The 16375-nt window shown below is 40.5% G+C and overlaps 2 protein-coding genes across 5 annotated transcripts in view; both read left to right on the forward strand.

The window, feature by feature from the left end:
- Positions 1 to 13088, forward strand: part of DNAJB4 (DnaJ heat shock protein family (Hsp40) member B4) — a 33449-nt gene extending 20361 nt beyond the window's left edge. For all 3 annotated transcript variants that reach the window (XM_087734743.1, XM_087734741.1, XM_087734742.1), the window contains exons 3-4: positions 1991 to 2565; positions 4182 to 13088. In XM_087734743.1, coding sequence (XP_087590869.1) covers positions 1991 to 2565; positions 4182 to 4415 — 809 coding nt within the window. In that variant the 3' untranslated portion in view covers positions 4416 to 13088. The remainder of the gene's footprint in view (positions 1 to 1990; positions 2566 to 4181) is intronic.
- Positions 13089 to 13226: 138 nt separating this feature from the next.
- Positions 13227 to 16375, forward strand: part of GIPC2 (GIPC PDZ domain containing family member 2) — a 28004-nt gene continuing 24855 nt past the window's right edge. Inside the window, exon 1 of one of the 2 annotated variants that reach the window (XM_087734744.1) lies at positions 13227 to 15436. In XM_087734744.1, the coding sequence (XP_087590870.1) occupies positions 15200 to 15436 (237 nt within the window). In that variant the 5' untranslated portion in view covers positions 13227 to 15199. The remainder of the gene's footprint in view (positions 15437 to 16375) is intronic. The other variant, XM_087734745.1, reaches the window with a different exon arrangement.

The following is a 16375-nucleotide window of genomic DNA, read 5'->3' on the forward strand; positions in this document are numbered from 1 at the left end:
ATCCATAAATTCATGTAGAAGACCTTCAGCTTCTGCAGAGGATGCAGGTTTTTTGGTCTTTTGTTCCATTGCATGTGTTCAAAGCTTTAGTGCTGTTACTGAAACATGCTAGGAAAAAAGTGTAGATGCCAGAGGCCTTTGTTGCCTCTTGGATCTTTTGCCTTCTTGCACTTCTTTTCACCCCCTGCCTCTTTTCTGTATGTCATTATAAACCTCTTTATTCTGTTGATTCATTTGCATTTTAGGTTCCTGTGCAGCAACTCATCCTAACTACTTTCCCAAAATACCGTTTTAGTCACTTTTACCAAAGAGCTTGAACTAAAGCATATAAAGCAATGCAGCCTTTGGCATCCGAGTATTGCATACTTGAAGACAGATGTTCAAAACATAGATTTCTATTTGTTTGGGGCATAATATTAAACCAAAGTATGCATTTTTAGAATGGTGAATCTGGAAATACCTTCTGATGCCTCCTCAGTTGCTCTCTAAGCTCTTCAGTTGCATCTGAGAGTGTAATTAGTAGTTTTGAGGGAAAGGCAGGGGGTGGGGTGGGAGGAAGGAGGAAACCTCGGTGTTTTTACAGCCAAGAACTTGATGTACCTTCAGTAACTTTTGGCTAGCTATTCCAGGAGGTGTCCTTCTACTATCACAAATTGAATCCACTGATCTGCTTGTTTGACATTAACAGTACTGTGACAGAAGGATGTACTATGTGTTGCTAATTACTTTTAATATGGTCTGGTCTTGAGATGGGGAAAGCGTTCTCTTTCTAATGTCTTGGTTACTGTTGATAACCAGTATTAAGCTTACAAGTAAAAGGTCTGAAACACTAAGCCAAAAAATCCAACCCAAACCCCCTCTTTCAAGTTTAGGGAATGCATGCTTCATTAATGTAAACCTTCACATTTTTATGGCTATGGAAGTGGGATAGGGCTGTAGGGCTGAGCTGCTGTAAGCATGAAAAAATAAAAGAAAATAACCAAACATTCTAAGTTTAGAAATAAAAGTCTCCTAAGAAGACTTTCAGTCTTTTATCTTAAAGGTTTGAGAAGGTATCCTGAAATGGTCAGTGCAGGAGAGCACTATTATGAGGAAATACTTAGAGATCACCTATTGGGAAAGAGGCATTTAAGATGATGATTTTAGCTGGGTTTGGAATGAGAGAGCGGGAAGTACAAGGGACTTTCCAGTCAGAATTGTAAGGGAAGTCTTATCAGGAAGAAGTGAGCTGTAGATCTCTCCTTGTGGAAGATAGAAGAGAAAGAACAAAGCTGTTTGAGAACATTCTGATTTTTTCACAGACACTGTGACAGTATATGCAAGATTTTTGTACCCAATGGGTCTTAGGAACTTCCAAGCTATTTTTATTGCAGCTGCATTGAAAAGAGTTCCCCGGTTTCTTACCTATCTTATATCATAGGAATGCAAGCTGTGATAAGTTTGGGATTCTAAATTAAACATTGAGGAAGCATATGACTGCTTGACTATTGGCATGTTACCTTTTATTCAAACTGAATTGCAGGAAAACAAGGTAAAGCTAATTAACACTGAGCTAAAGCTGAGCTATGGAGACTATGGAAAATGTTGCATATGATACTGCATAATTTTCCCCAGAAGTAATCTTGAAGAGGGATGCAACTCCCAACAGACTTTGCAGAACAAGAAAGATCAAGTCAAGCAGACCTGTCTTCTGTTTTAAGATGCTAATTCTTAGAATAACTGGCTTTAATCATATCAAATAAAATTATCAGTGTCAGAATACTTGTTCTTCTGAAGTAGAAGTCATTGTAGAGCTTCAGAAACTTTGTTGCTGTTCAAGCTATTCAATTACTAGTTGGTACTGCATAGTCTGATGGTGAGTCCTCATTGAAAAGGAGACCTTTCACTCTACTGCAAAGATTCATCAGTTCTGATATCGTTACACTCTGCAATAGGAAAGCTTATACAAATATTCAATTTGTTTTTAACTTTGCTTATTTGTCTTATTTAGGTCTGAAAGGAGGAGCTGGAGGACCTGATGGACAGGGTGGTACCTTCCGGTACTCCTTCCATGGTGACCCACATGCTACATTTGCAGCTTTCTTTGGTGGCACAAATCCTTTTGAGATCTTCTTTGGAAGGAGGATGCCTGGTGGCAGAGACACTGAAGACATGGAGGTGGATGGCGATCCATTTGGGTCCTTCACTAGTTTTAGTATGAATGGTTTTCCAAGGGAAAGGAATACAGTTGGTAGCCAATTACGTCGCAAACAAGATCCCCCTGTAATCCATGAACTTAAAGTGTCATTGGAAGAGATCTACCATGGCTGCACAAAAAGGATGAGGATTTCACGTAAAAGGCTTAACCCAGATGGTAGAAGTGTCCGAACAGAGGACAAAATTCTTACTATTGAGATAAAAAGAGGGTGGAAAGAAGGCACCAAAATCACTTTTCCAAAAGAAGGTGATGAAACACCTAACACAATTCCAGCTGATATTGTTTTTATCATTAAAGATAAACCTCACTCTCACTTCAAGAGAGATGGATCAAATATTATCTATCCTGTTAAGATCAGCTTAAGGGAGGTAAGTTTCTCTTTTGGTAGAACTCTAAATGTTTAAACCTGTTACAATATGATACAACGGCTATGCTGCAGAAGCTGTATGGCAGCAGTAAAGTTTTAGTTTTTTTTTTTTTAAATAGTTTCACTCTTGTAAAGTCAACGTGTGGCTGCAGACCACAGTGATTTATAGTGGAACCAATAGTTGTTTAAAAATGGAGTATTATTTCAAGCTGTTTACTACAGAGATGGAGAGAATGAGGGTGGAAGGGTAAGAGTAAAGGTGGATATGTTTTAAATCTTCATACTCTGCCTTTCTAGCTAAATATATATTATGCTGAAGTAACAAACACAAATACAATTAATAAATACATCCAATATAGTATGCTCCTTACTGCTGATATGATTGCTACTTCTGTAGGACAAAGTAGAAATGTCTTAAATATTTCCACTGCCAACAAATTCTAAGTCTGCCTTTTTATGTCATAAGTTATTTCAGTGTGATTTCAAAGTACATAGAGATTGATTTCATGAGGATAAATTATTGTGAACAGGTGGTATAGGAGCTATATATAACAACAAAAATGGTATAGCTTTTTAAAATTCCATTCCAAGTCAAAACACATTGGCTTTCAAAAGGAAAAATCAGAAAGACAACTGAGCAGAGTCCTTAAGGGTCTGAAGCCTCAACACAGTCGTCATTTGAGAGATAATGTAGCTGAGTGTGTGTGATGCAGGGGGTTTTTTTCTTCTTAATTAGCATTAGGTGGAGAAATAAACTCTTGCTTGCATTTTAAGCTCTTTGTGTACATTATGAATGCCCTTCTTAAAGGATTCTTAACTAGAAATACATCTGAAGTGAGGTGAAGCACCTAAAATAGGATGAGGGAGGGAGAAAAGACAATATTTAATGTTGATGTGGGTAATATAGTTCCTTCATAGATAAAGCCTCTTTAGACTCATTGCATTGTTATGTTAAATTGGACATTATCAGCAAGTGTGCTGAATCAGGTGAAGTTGGAGGAGTCAAAATGTTGTTGTCAGGGATCCTAGTAATGAAAACGAACTATTGGATAAAGCAGGAGAAGGTCTGTGATGTTTTGATTTTGGTGCACCAAAATAGTTGTTTGCTTTTCTTTAAGCATCACAAATGCTCACCTAAGAAGGCTCTGAAATTTGATATGCCTCTGCTTATAAACACTTAAATGTTCCGCAATTTGATATAATACAGGTTGATAGTGTATTAGAGTAAACCCCTGTGCAATGTAAACAAACAAAAAATGGAACAGGACTCTAAATTTCCAATTGAAACTGAGAAGCTGGACATCTCTAGAGAAGTATGAGTGAAGAGTTCACTCTGTGCTCAACTACCTTATTATTTGATAGTCTTTGAAGGATATATAAGTTCACGTACCCTCCAGTGGCCATTGTGTAAGATTGGTAAATTCTGTGATGTTCAGTGACAAATTGAAGCCTTCCCTTTTTAAGAGAGGAACACTGTATTTGAATTTTGACATCTCAGTATTGCACAGTGGAAATACTGTTTAGAATGCTAGTCTTTTCTAAATAATCCAAATTCAGTTGTAGGTACAAATAAAGTTCTGACCAATTTCTTTTTCTCATGATACAATCTTTCTTTAGGCTTTGTGTGGCAGCTCTATCAATGTGCCAACGATAGAAGGAAGAACCATACCCATGACAGTAAATGAAGTTGTAAAGCCTGGGATGAGAAGAAGAATTATAGGATATGGTTTGCCGTTTCCCAAAAATCCTGACCAACGTGGAGACTTAATTATAGAGTTTGAAGTAATTTTCCCAGATAACATTTCTCCAGCATCAAAAGAAGTACTTAGGCGAAATCTTCCAGTTTCATAAAACGAAGACTGTGTATGTCAACTGTTTAAATAGGACACTGGAAATGCAGAAGACTGGCAAGTCTGTGCTTTAAAAGTGCAATCTGTAACAACTAGTGGAATATTTGTTTTTTTTGTTTTGTGGGATGGGTGGGGGGAAATATGTAATGCTGCATGAGAAGAAAAGGGTTAAGTCATACAGGTGACTTCTGCAGTAAAATTTACAGGGAAAACCACTCATTTTATTTTACATCTTCCTAATCAGAAAAGTTTATTCATTATTTTGCCTAATGTAAAATGTAGTCAGTTTTTACAAAGTCAGCGCATATTTCTGATGCAGTACTTGAGCCTCCAAGTACTTTATTTCTTATATCCCTACCCTATCTATAACATTACCCATTTATACAGAAATTGGAGATAGTAGTAGAAATACACAAATGTATAAATATTTTAAAGAGCAAAACATGAAAGATCTCATTTTGGTATGTTTCCTTCCACTGCACAAAGCATAGGCTGGGAAAATCAGCTTGGACTCCTGAACCACCCTCCAGTGGAATGAAAGCATTTTCTTTATTGCCCCAGAATGTGTGAGGACTGCATTGCGGGTCTAGCAAAGGGCATTGTGGCTTGAGGAGCAAGAGTAGCCATTTGCTATGGGGTAGTTCCTCAGCCTTCAGGCAGAACAGCAAGAAGGGATTCTGCAAGGGATGCTATAAACAGCAAATGGTGGGCCTGCTGTTGAATGGGGCAGCAAAGCTGGTGACAAATGACAGGGAGAAGGCTGAGGTACTCAGTGCCTTCTTTGCATCAGTCTCTACCAGTAAAACAAGCCTTCAGGAATTCCAGCCCCCTGAGACCAGAGGGGAAGTCAGGAACCTTGGTGGTAGAGGACCAGATTAGGGTGCACTTGAACTGGAAGTCCGTGAGCCTGACAGGTTGCACCCCTAAGCGTTGAGGGAGCTGGCTAGTGCCATTGCAAGGCAGCTCTTAATTATCTTTGAATGGTCATGGAGAATAGGAGATGTTCCAGTAGGCTGGAAAAGAGCAAATATCACTCCTTCAAGAAAACAAGAAGGAAGATTTGGGGAGCTGCAGGCCAGTCAGCTTCACCTCAATTCTTGGGAAGGTGATGGAGAAAATCCTCCTGGAAAGCATTTCCAAACACATGAAGGACAAGAAGGTGATCAGGATCTACAAAGGGGAAATTGTGCTTGACCAAGCTCATTGCCTTCTACAGTGAGGTGACTAGCTTTGTGGATGATGAGAGAACAGTCCATGTTGTTTACCTTGACTTTAGTAGACAGACTGATAAAGTATAGGTTAGATAAGTGGAAAGTGAGGTGGATTAAAAACTGGCCAAATGCGTGAGCACAGGGGGTTGTAATCATTGGCACAAAGTCCAGTTGGAGGCAAGTCAGTAGTGGTGTACCCTGTGGCTCAATACTGGGGCCAATACTATTCAGCATCTTCATTAATGACCTGGATTTATGGGATGGAGTGCATCCTCAGCAAATTTGTAAATCATATAAAACTGGGAGGAGTGGCTGGTAACACCAGATGATGTACTGCCTTTCCAAGGGACCTCTACAGGCTGAAGGACTGGACAGAGGATTCTCACTAAGTTCAACACGGGCGAATGCAAAGTCTTGCTCCCTGAGGAACAACCCAAGGCACTAGTACGCCCTGGGAGCTGACTGCTGGAAAGCAGCTTTGCTGACAAAGACCTTGGGGTCCTGGTGGACAACAAACTGACCGTGAGCCAGCAATGCACCCTTGTGGCAACAAAGGCCAAAGCTTTGCTGGCATGCTGAGGGAGATGATCCTTCCTCTCTAGTCTCAGCACTGATGAGGATGCACCTGGAGTACTGTGTCCCGTTCTGGGCTCCCCAGTACAAGAAAGATACAAACTTACTGGAGCAGGTCTAGCACAGGGCCATGTATGAGAGGCTGAGAAAGCTGGAGCTCTTCAGCCTGGGGAAGAAAAGGCTTGTGGGGGATCTTACCACTGCATATAAATAAATACCTGATGGGAGGGAATGAAGGTGGCGGAGCCAGGCTCTTCTCAGTAGCTCTCAGTGACAGGACTAAGAGGCAGTGGACACAAGTTAAAACACAGAGGGTTCCATCTGAACACAAGGAAACACCTTTTTACTGTGAGGATGGTCAAACACTGGAATGGGTTGCCCAGAGAGGTTGACAAGTCACCATCCCTGGAGATACTCAAAACCTGGCTGGATGTGGTCCTGGGCAGCCTGCTCTAGCTGACCATGCTTGAGCAGGGATGTTGGACTACATGATCCCAAGAGGTTCCTTCCAACCTAAATGATTCTGTGAACTTGGACTTAGCACTGTCTAGTGAAAAGTGCTAAGGGCCCTGTTCTGCAGATGAACCTTAGCCCAAAGATGGGTGGTACTGATGTGACAGCTTGAATCGCTAGGGAGTAAGTCTATGCTTGAGTGGAAAGATGCACAAAGAACACTGTAAAAGCATTTGGCTAGTGCAGGTATTTAAAGATCATGCTGATCTCAAGTGTTCATTATTTTGAAAAGCTGAAATTTACTCCCATGAAGAAGACAGAAAAGCCCAGGTCCTAGCTAAAGGAAAGTTTGCTTCAGACACAAAGTGGGATAGGGATTGCCCATAAACTTTTGTATGCTTGAATTGAGTCTTTTTTGTATACAAATATGAGTGACTTGTCTTTAGAGTTAAAAGGTGCATAGGGAAATGGAGAGCCCTCTATAATAGTCTAGTTTTATAATACAGTAATAGGGCTGGTTCCCTTGATTGTGGCATGATTTTGGTGAAAGAAATGCCTTGCAGGCGTGCTTTATCACTTCAGTTTAAAACTATAATACAGTGCTTTAACAACACTTTAAATTTTTTTTTCCTTTGGTTTGTTTTTTGTTTTTTTTTTTTCTTCGTAAGAAAATATGTAAGATTTGCTGTCAGCCTTTTGCCTGTGGAAATTAGTAGTTACCTGCTCTGTTAGGTAGCTTAAGAAATAGCAGTGTTATCTTCATATACATGATTTTCTGCAGGAAAGTAAATCATACGGAAATTGGGATTTAATTTACAATAACTTCTTAATGAGCACAAGAAGAATCCCATTTCTGTTAGTCAAAGGAATAGAACTTCTGGGAGATACTGTTCAAATCATTATTTCAACTGCAGATCTCTTCATACAGTGTCAGTTAGTTGTAGTCCTAAATCTACAGGGAACTAAATTGCTGGAGCAGTGTCACAAAGGAAGAAAATTTGCTGCTTAGTGCTTACACATATCATTAACACTATATATTGTTTGTTCAAAAAAATCCCATTTCAGTATGTTCCGTATTGCATTTCCTATGTGGTTTTTAAGTAAAAAGTGTAAAGTTGATTTTTAACTTTCTCTTATCTTTTGTTATGGTGGCAGATGCTATAAGCTACATGACTTTAAAAGCATATCATCCTAAAATACCTGTTTGTCAGTTTAAAAGCTAATGGAATTGAGCACTTTGTAATCCAGGATCTTGTAACCATAGTCCAACTTGTAAGAAAAAAAAAAAAAGTTACAGCAACTAGGACTATTTTTTGTAACCATCTTCAGGTAAGAGGAATAGTGTTAAATTGAGGAATTGCAGTATCTTGTGTATTTAAAAGTATATATATATATATGTATAGCAAACTAAACTTTTCCAACTGTTTTCATGCTCAAAATACAGAACTATAGGACTGGTATGAAATGCTTGTATTTCTTTTCTTATGGAGAGGTAACAAAGCATATGTTTCAGAAAATAGCACGTGGAATTACTTCAAAATATGAGAGGGAACATTAATATCTATTTAATCCAGGATTCACAAAAATTAATATTTTTCTAATCAAAAAAATGTGCTTAAAAGCTCTGTTTCGAAACCCACTTGATTGTTTAATAAAGGCTGCTTGGGAGAAGGAGGCAAATACTCAGTTACCTACTATATCTCTAACTATTGAAATGCACAAAAATAAAATGGACATTCATGAAGTTGGGACAAGAAGGATATTTTGATCTCCTGAAGGTTGCTTAGGTGCCACAGAAAGTAAAAGTCCTTTGGTTACTTTGGAGGAGTTCATTCAACAAGTCTATGAAAACCTGTACTTCTACAGAACCTTCTTAAATCTCCCCAACATCAAGCTTTAGGATAACTTCAGGCTGTTTGAAGAGCAGGGCAAGCTACATTACAACTGTTTCTCCTTTCTGCCATGCAGTGGTACTCTGTGATTGCTCCAGAGCAGGCTTTCTGATGTCATGTGGACATTAGTATTCCACTCTTCCACTGAGCCTTTTTTGTGTTACCTATGCTAAAAACTTGTTGAAGCTTATTTGTGGTGTGTTGAACAAATGATGTGGTTTTGGGTTGGTTTTGAGTCCGGACCTGTTTACTTTGTTATGGCAGTAACAGACTCTCTAACTGGTGTTGGGTCTCCAATGTTGTTCTTACCACCGTCATCTTGTAACTTTGTGTGTGCTCGTTTTCGTAGGATGAACTTTGTGTGAAATGCCTTTCATAGGATGGAAGCTTCATTCTCTTCATTTGTATGTCGTCTTCTAGTATTCACCCCTGTTTTCACTGTCATCTTCAGTCCAAACTTCACAAACAGTGCTGAAGATGAGCAATATGTATAATGATAATCAGTCAAATGAGATTATCAGTGTTCTAATTCTCAGATGTGATAGTTCCAGTATTTTTAGTAGATGCTCAAAACAGTATCCATGTCTGATTCCCAAAGAGCCAAGCATAGGGAGGAGACATCCATCAGTTTGATGCATAGTGCAGTAAATGAATCAAGCTCATGGACCGGTTGTACCTTTAGTGCTAAAGAGCCAAAGCATGGGTGAAAAAAAGGTCTATAGCTGGCTTGGTTTTAAAGACCCTGGCTGAGCTGTGCACAGGTATCAGTGTGCCATGAAATTTTCCACCTTGCATAGTTTTGCTTAGAGACTGGAGGAGACCATTGTCTTGACTGGATGATCTGCTGTTAGTTGTGGATTTTTTTTTTTTTTTTTTGAGGGCCTGTTCCAGAATAAATCAGCAGCCTGGAAAGGGAGTTGTATTTGGCTAAGAAATCAGTTCTGCTTCTTGATAAGTGCCACTAGCCCTGTGCTTGCATAAACTAAATCTTCTCCTATTAACGAGTCACGCTTTGTGTTAATTTTTTTTTTGAGACCCACTAAGTGCAACTGGCTGGCATTTAGTTTTTGTTGAGAGAGGAAAACGATAGTGGTTTCCAAACCTTGTTTTCCTTGGCCTTTGGTTAAGGCTGTATGATCCTTGACATATTTACATTTTTTTTTTATTCTTAGCCTATAACTCTTGAGTCTTTCAAAATATTTTAGTCCTAGAAAACACCCCAAATCTTTAAGCCCTTAAGATGCTTTTCCCACTCCCCAGTGACTTGGTCTCACTAATGTGATGATGCAGTCTTAAAATGCGATTCTAGCAACTGTATATCTAGGGTGGACTGAGCTAAAGGAGTGAAGTCTGTAGCCTTTGTAAGGGCTTTGCTCTGTTCACGGACAACTGACTGATTTTAAAAAGTGCTAGGCTTATTAATCATAATGTCTACCATCCTGTTGTGGCAGACTGTTATTTCACTGCTTTAGGCACTTGCATACTTGATGACCTGTGTGTCTGGCTGACAGGATTATCCAGTAGCAAGTACTTCATAGATAGGGGTTTGAGAGAATGATGTGTGTGACTGAATGGTATCTGTAGTATCAGATGGCAGAAAGAGTGGAACGCACAGTGGAAGGGAAAGACGCTGAGCTCGGATTACTGTGGAGAAGACCAGAAGTATGTTTGTGAAGATCTGGTCAGTCTTGCATTTGAAAAGCACTGCCTGCCAGATCCAGAGTCACTTCCCCTGACTTCAGCAGTATCGGTCCCATAGGGATCCACTTACAGAGGAGCTCCAAGTCGTAGTGGTTATGGCAGCTCTCACGCTGACAGGTTCTCCTGGCCCCCTTTATTAGTTTGTATAGTTGATGAAGCTTCTAAGAAGGTCTGGAGGTCACTAGACAACTGACAGCTCATGAGTTAAAGTCAGTGAAATAACTAAATGCACTCCATTCCTTTCTAGCATGCGCATCTTATGTGCTAGTCTGACTCACTGGTAACATGCTTTGGGAGTAGAATAGGTTTTGCCCCACCAGTGAAATTTGCTTATTCAGGATGAAATTCTGTGCACTTGAATTCATATGCTAGACTTTAAAAAATACAGAACATGGCCATGCTACTGTAGATATCATTAAGAGACAACTTTCCTTTTCCAGTCAGTAAACGCTAGTCCTCCTTTGCAGCTGACATTAATAGTTCTTACTATATTGCTTACTGAACAAATCCTGTAGAACCAGGGTATTCACGTATTCACTTACTGTTTGGCATGCAAACTGGGCAAATGGCAATACTAATCTCCTCATGAAATACAGAATCTCAGCTCTTCATTTGTCAAATTGCTCAGCAATGGACTATTAGATGGCATGATTTGTTTCCTTCAGGCTCCTCCAATTAATTGTTCTATTATTTAAAGAGTAAAAGTAGAGGTCTACTGTTACTTCCCTTGGGTCTGGAAGGTATAACTGTCTTGTGCTCATTTTGTTCCCCTGGAATTACTGGCTTACCCAAGGGAGGAGCTATACAACAACAATCTTGTTAATCATGCCTGATTGCTTTATCAAGGACAAATTATTGTCTTCACACTCCTGCTGCCCTACATAATTAAAAAACCAAAATCCCTACCCAGCAGGCTCCTCAAATACCATATAGCACTTCCCTGAATAAGTACTTTATGGCATGCTCAACTGCTTGCATTTATATCCAAAGAAAGGTTGATAAACTGGGTTCAATGAGAAGCAGCCCTTACCAGAAAAGCTGTGTCCAAGTGTAATAAGGACCTAGAACTACTTCTGAGAGCAATCCAGCAAAACTATGTATTTTTATTTTCTGTTTTACTAGTTGATGTTTTTCACGTGTCAAAGCCAAAATATGAATACTTAATGTAGCATGGACAAACTCAATAAGTTTTGGTAATGGAATTCGGTCCCCTGCTGTCACAGGCAGTCCTATTTGAACTCCTGTCTTAAGACAGAGGAGGAAATACAATCTTATTGAAGGGCCTTGTTTTGCAGTATCCTCTGATGGTTTAAAAAAATAGTTTTTAACATTATTTATAAGTAGGAAATTTCAGTTATATTTTTATCAACATTCTTTTGTTTCGATAATTTATATCAATTTAATGCTATCGTAGATACTTATAAACACCAGCTATGTTTCTTCTCAGTCTTATTTTCATTAGACTAAACAAGATAAGGTCCTGAAATATCTTAAAAGAAGTTCTTCGTTCTCTGGTCGTAACAGTAATTCTTTTAAGCAGTTGCTTCATTTGGAACATGGATAACCAGAAACATACAATACACTGCAGGTAAGAACTGCCTAAGTCACAGAGAGAGAGAGAGAGAGAATATTACGTGTAGTGAAACAATTTTATATACCGATAGTTTGCAGTATAGCACTGTGGCATTTCATATCCAGTAACATGACTGTTCTATTCCACATAGTTTCTCCACAAACTTTATGGCTGTTGCATGCCACGATTCTCACATCCTAAGTACTATGGGTGAGAAACTGAAGAATGTGAGAAACTGCAGTCTGCAATATACTCATAGGATAAAAGGACTGAAACCCATTTTTCCCTTTTTTTTTTTTAATACATGGTTTATTTTCCCTTCTAAAACCAAGGCTAATAATGGATTATTAACAGTTTTATTTAAATGGTTAACTCTCTGACAATGTCACTTACAAACAGTGAAATTTAAGTAATTTTTGAATCCTAACTATCCTGAATTGCTGGAGGCTTGTTTGGATTAATGATTTAGTTTTGATGTGCGTTAATTAATGTTGGCAGATATTTCCCTAGTGGGTACACATTCAAGGAAGCCTGAGAGCAGGACTGGTTGTAGTTGGAGAAAACATCTTGTGTCCATTACAGGCTTTTATTCTTTGAGGTTCTCAGCAGTCTGACTCATTTCTAGCTCTGCAGAACACTCAGTCAATACTCTGTTACGCTGGTTAAATCTAAGTGATTGAAACTGCTAATCCATGATCAGAGCAATACTAATAAATAGCATTTGCAACTTAGCAAAAAATAAGTGCATGTAGCAGTAACGGACGGGTGAAACTGAGAGCTGAACACTTCTTCACAATTTCTTGCCAAAGCTGAGGGCTGCGATGACAATTTCATGTAGATGCTGTCCTAGGTTTGGCTTTCAAGAATAATTTAGCATATGTGCAATGTTATCTTCCTCTGATTTAAACGACAACAAAAAGGTTTAATTTCACTTGTTACATCATGTAAATAGTGATAGCATATGCATACTCCACACTGTTTGTATTAAACAGTACGATGTGATCTTCAGTTTATTTGGTCCACTCTGTTGGTCTCATCATTTTTTTCTTTCCATAGTTAAAAGCTGACGCTGTTGCTCCAAGCTGTAAGTAGGATCAACATAGTTCTTGTACAACTTCAGCTGTCTTTTTCCATCCATCTCCATATGAAACATGGAAACATTAACACTTTTCATTGCAGAAAGTTTTGCAACAGCTGTCTAAATTAGGGCTATGTCAATGTCCATGAGTTTTTAAAATAAAGCAAATCTGCACAACCTCTGTATGTCACTATATGGAAACTTGACTCTCTTCATTCGCATTAACTAAATTGTTAACATCAATAATGACCGTAAACAGTATTTACTCTTTTTAACATTGATTCAAGTGTCTTTTCAGAAGATAAGGAATGAGTTGGTAGAGATAAGGATCGGTAGAGGCAAGACATAAATACTTGTCAATGTCACCAATTCCTTTGTAATACATTTTAGCAAATGGAAGATGGTATGTTTTAAAAGAAATTGCCCATTTAAAATTGCAAAACAGCGAAAAAACCCCTAAATATCAGAATGAGCATGAACAGTTTGGTACTGTTATTTAATCTATCTCATTTAATCTCACTGCAATCTCATCCAATTTATGGCAACATGCTGTCTGAATTGCATTCCAGTAATGGGAAAAAGTACACACAGTTCTCCAGGTTCAGAGAAATCTTCAGTTTGTTTTCTGGTTTCACACTGGACTGGAAAGTCAACTATTAAAGTGTGATGGTAAGTTTATTCTGTGGTGGGGTTTCTTTATTGGTGGAAATGACTGGAAAATAACAATCTCGAATCCAATTGTTTTAGATTAGAATTGGATAAAAGCTAGGCATTTTTGAGTGTTCAGTTAAGTCTACCATATGCTATCTGGAAAGACTGAAATCGAACTGGCTTCAAACCGTTTTTTCCCAACAACATGAGCAGTTTAGAAGTTGTATGTATTTTCTAAGATGCTCTCGGTACTCTCTGATTAGCTACGCTAAGAACTTTTGACTCCGGGCTGCCTCCTCATAATCCACCTCTCTGTGCCCACCTGGTCTGACTCAATGTGCCAGAATCCTTTTTTTTTTTTTTTTTTTTCTTCCCCTCCCTAGTGTTTTTTCTTTTTTATTCTGAGAGTCAGAAGATGTGGTAAGGCAATGCTGCTTCTCTTTGCAGCTTTATAGCAGATTCCTTTAGAAGTGCTGGATGTTGCCTCATGAAATTTCCACTCTTCACATCTTGAGTGGATTCGGTACACCAGTGAAAATGGAGCAAATTCCACTGAGGTGAGTGTAGTTTTCTATTGGAGCACAGAAGATGTCTTCTGTAACGTGGGAACATCTAACTCACTCTATAGAATACATTTCTCTATTCCACGGTGGAGAAGGAAACATTTTAAACCTACTAAATGTTAGAAAATACACCTTTTCGGATATTTATATGTTAAATGTCAGTATTTCAAAGCTGTTGTCCAGTTTAATAGGAAGCCTCTTAAACTTTGCTTATATGGCGACTGCCTTATTAATCCTTAGAGGTTTATAGGTATGCTGTGTACAGTTGTGGTAAATAAGCAAGAGTTGGCTGAAGTCCTTGTATACTTCATGTTTGCTTTTATATACTGGATATAAACCTATTCTGATCAATATTTAGTACGTCATTATTAGTAGAAATTCTGAACTAGTGAGTGGAAAAATGATAAACTTTTTATGATCTGGCTTTGTGCACAATTTAGGGAAAGGTATATTAAAGGTATATAAATACGCTTTACAGTGTACACTTTATATTAATACAGAATTAGAAAAAAGCGGAAGAGCTGTCTTTGCCTTGGCCAGAAAATGGACCATACCAGCCTTTGGCAAACTCGGCGTTCCTGGTGCAGTTAGTTCAAAGTGCCCTGGGCTTCCATTCAGAAAAGAAACAAAACACTCAAACCCCTTCTAACCGATGTCGCGGACAGGAAGGGTTGGTTGGTTATATGAGCTCAAAATCCGTGTTCCTCTGCGGTAGTTACGGCCGGTTGTGCCCCGGGGCGGGGGGGCTGTGGGGGTCCTCGGTGCGCGACGCCGCTGCGGCCGGGGCTGAAGGGGGGCCGGGGGCACAGGCGGGGCAGAGCCCGCTCCCCTCCCCAGCTGCCAGGGGAGCGGGGCAACGAGCGGGCAGGGGAGGAGGCGCGGCCGGGCCGCCGCCTCCTCTCAGCGGCTGCGGGGCAGGCGGGCGGGAGCTCGCCGCGGCCGGGCCGGCTCCCGGGGCGGGGCGGGGCGGCGGCCGGGCCCGCGCCTCACCTGGCGGCGACATGGCCGTGCGGGGCCGGGGCGGCGCCGGGGGCAGAGTCCAGCGTGGGGAGCCGGCGGCTGCGGCAGGAGCCCGCTACAGGCGCGGAAGATGCCGCTGGGGCTGAGGAACAAGAAGCGCAAGTCCAAGGAGACCTCCAAGCTGGTGGAGAGCGAGGCGCCGGCCCCGGCCCCCGCGGCGGCGGCCGTCCCGGCGGCGAGAGCGTCGCGGCTGCAGTTCCACACGCAGCTGGCGCACGGCAGCCCCACGGGCCGCGTGGAGGGCTTCGGCAGCGCCCGGGAGCTCTACGCCAAGATCGCCGAGGCTTTCGGCATCGACCCCGCCGAGGTAGGGCCCGCCCCGCCGGGAGCCGGGCATCGATCGCCCGGGGCAGCGGGGGCTCTGCGGCGGGCGCCGGCGCCGGGCCGCTGCGCTCTGCGGGGCGGAACGGGGCCTGGAGAGGCGCGGAAAGGAGGTGGGGGCGGACCTGCGCGGTAACTGCCGGCGGGCATTGTTTTGCAAATGTCTGTGGACGTGAGCGTTTTCCATTTTGCGGGCGAAAAAATTCCATTTGCTCTTTCCAAATGAGCACTACCATACGGGAAAGGATACAAGCGTAACCGCATTTAACTTTTACACGGAAAAAACAACGATGCTTTTAGGTAAAACACCTCTAGTATCCTAGTTAACCTGTTGCCAGCCTGCTGTTTAACACAACTCTTAAGTACTAGGTCAAACCATTTGTATTACTGTCGAGTGGAATAATTATTTCCAGTGCAGGAATTATTGACTGTAGCAATTCGTTCCAGTTTTAAAAAAACAAAACAAAACAAACAACAAAAAAAACCCCAAACCAAAACCCAAACAATGGATCCATGAAGGTAAATACCCAGAATGAAGGTAATAGGGGGTATAAATGCTTTAAATCTGACTACATTTAAAAATTCCAACTGAATGTGATGTTTGGAAAGTTTTCTGCTTTGCCAGGTAATTACTTTTAAAAGGCCCACTGTATTAGTGAGGCTGTTTAAATCTGAAACAGGATTTTTTTTTTTAACTCTGCTGCCTTTTTGATCTTTTTTTCTGAGCCAAGTTTTAAAGAGTTGTTTGGATAATGATTCATTTGTGTTTGTAAATGCATTGTTTTCTCTTAGTTAAAAGGTAGCGGCCATATCAAGTTCTTCCTACGTGGTTCTGTGAACCTTAACCTCTGAGTGGCAAATTGAAACAAAGTGCTAACATTTCCTTATGCCTGCATGTGGCTATACAGCTTGAGTTGTTTTCTTA

The sequence above is a fragment of the Nipponia nippon genome, unplaced genomic scaffold (assembly GCF_047370975.1).
Source record: "Nipponia nippon isolate SJK-2023a ecotype South Korea unplaced genomic scaffold, ASM4737097v1 scaffold_5, whole genome shotgun sequence".
NCBI lineage: Eukaryota > Metazoa > Chordata > Aves > Pelecaniformes > Threskiornithidae > Nipponia > Nipponia nippon.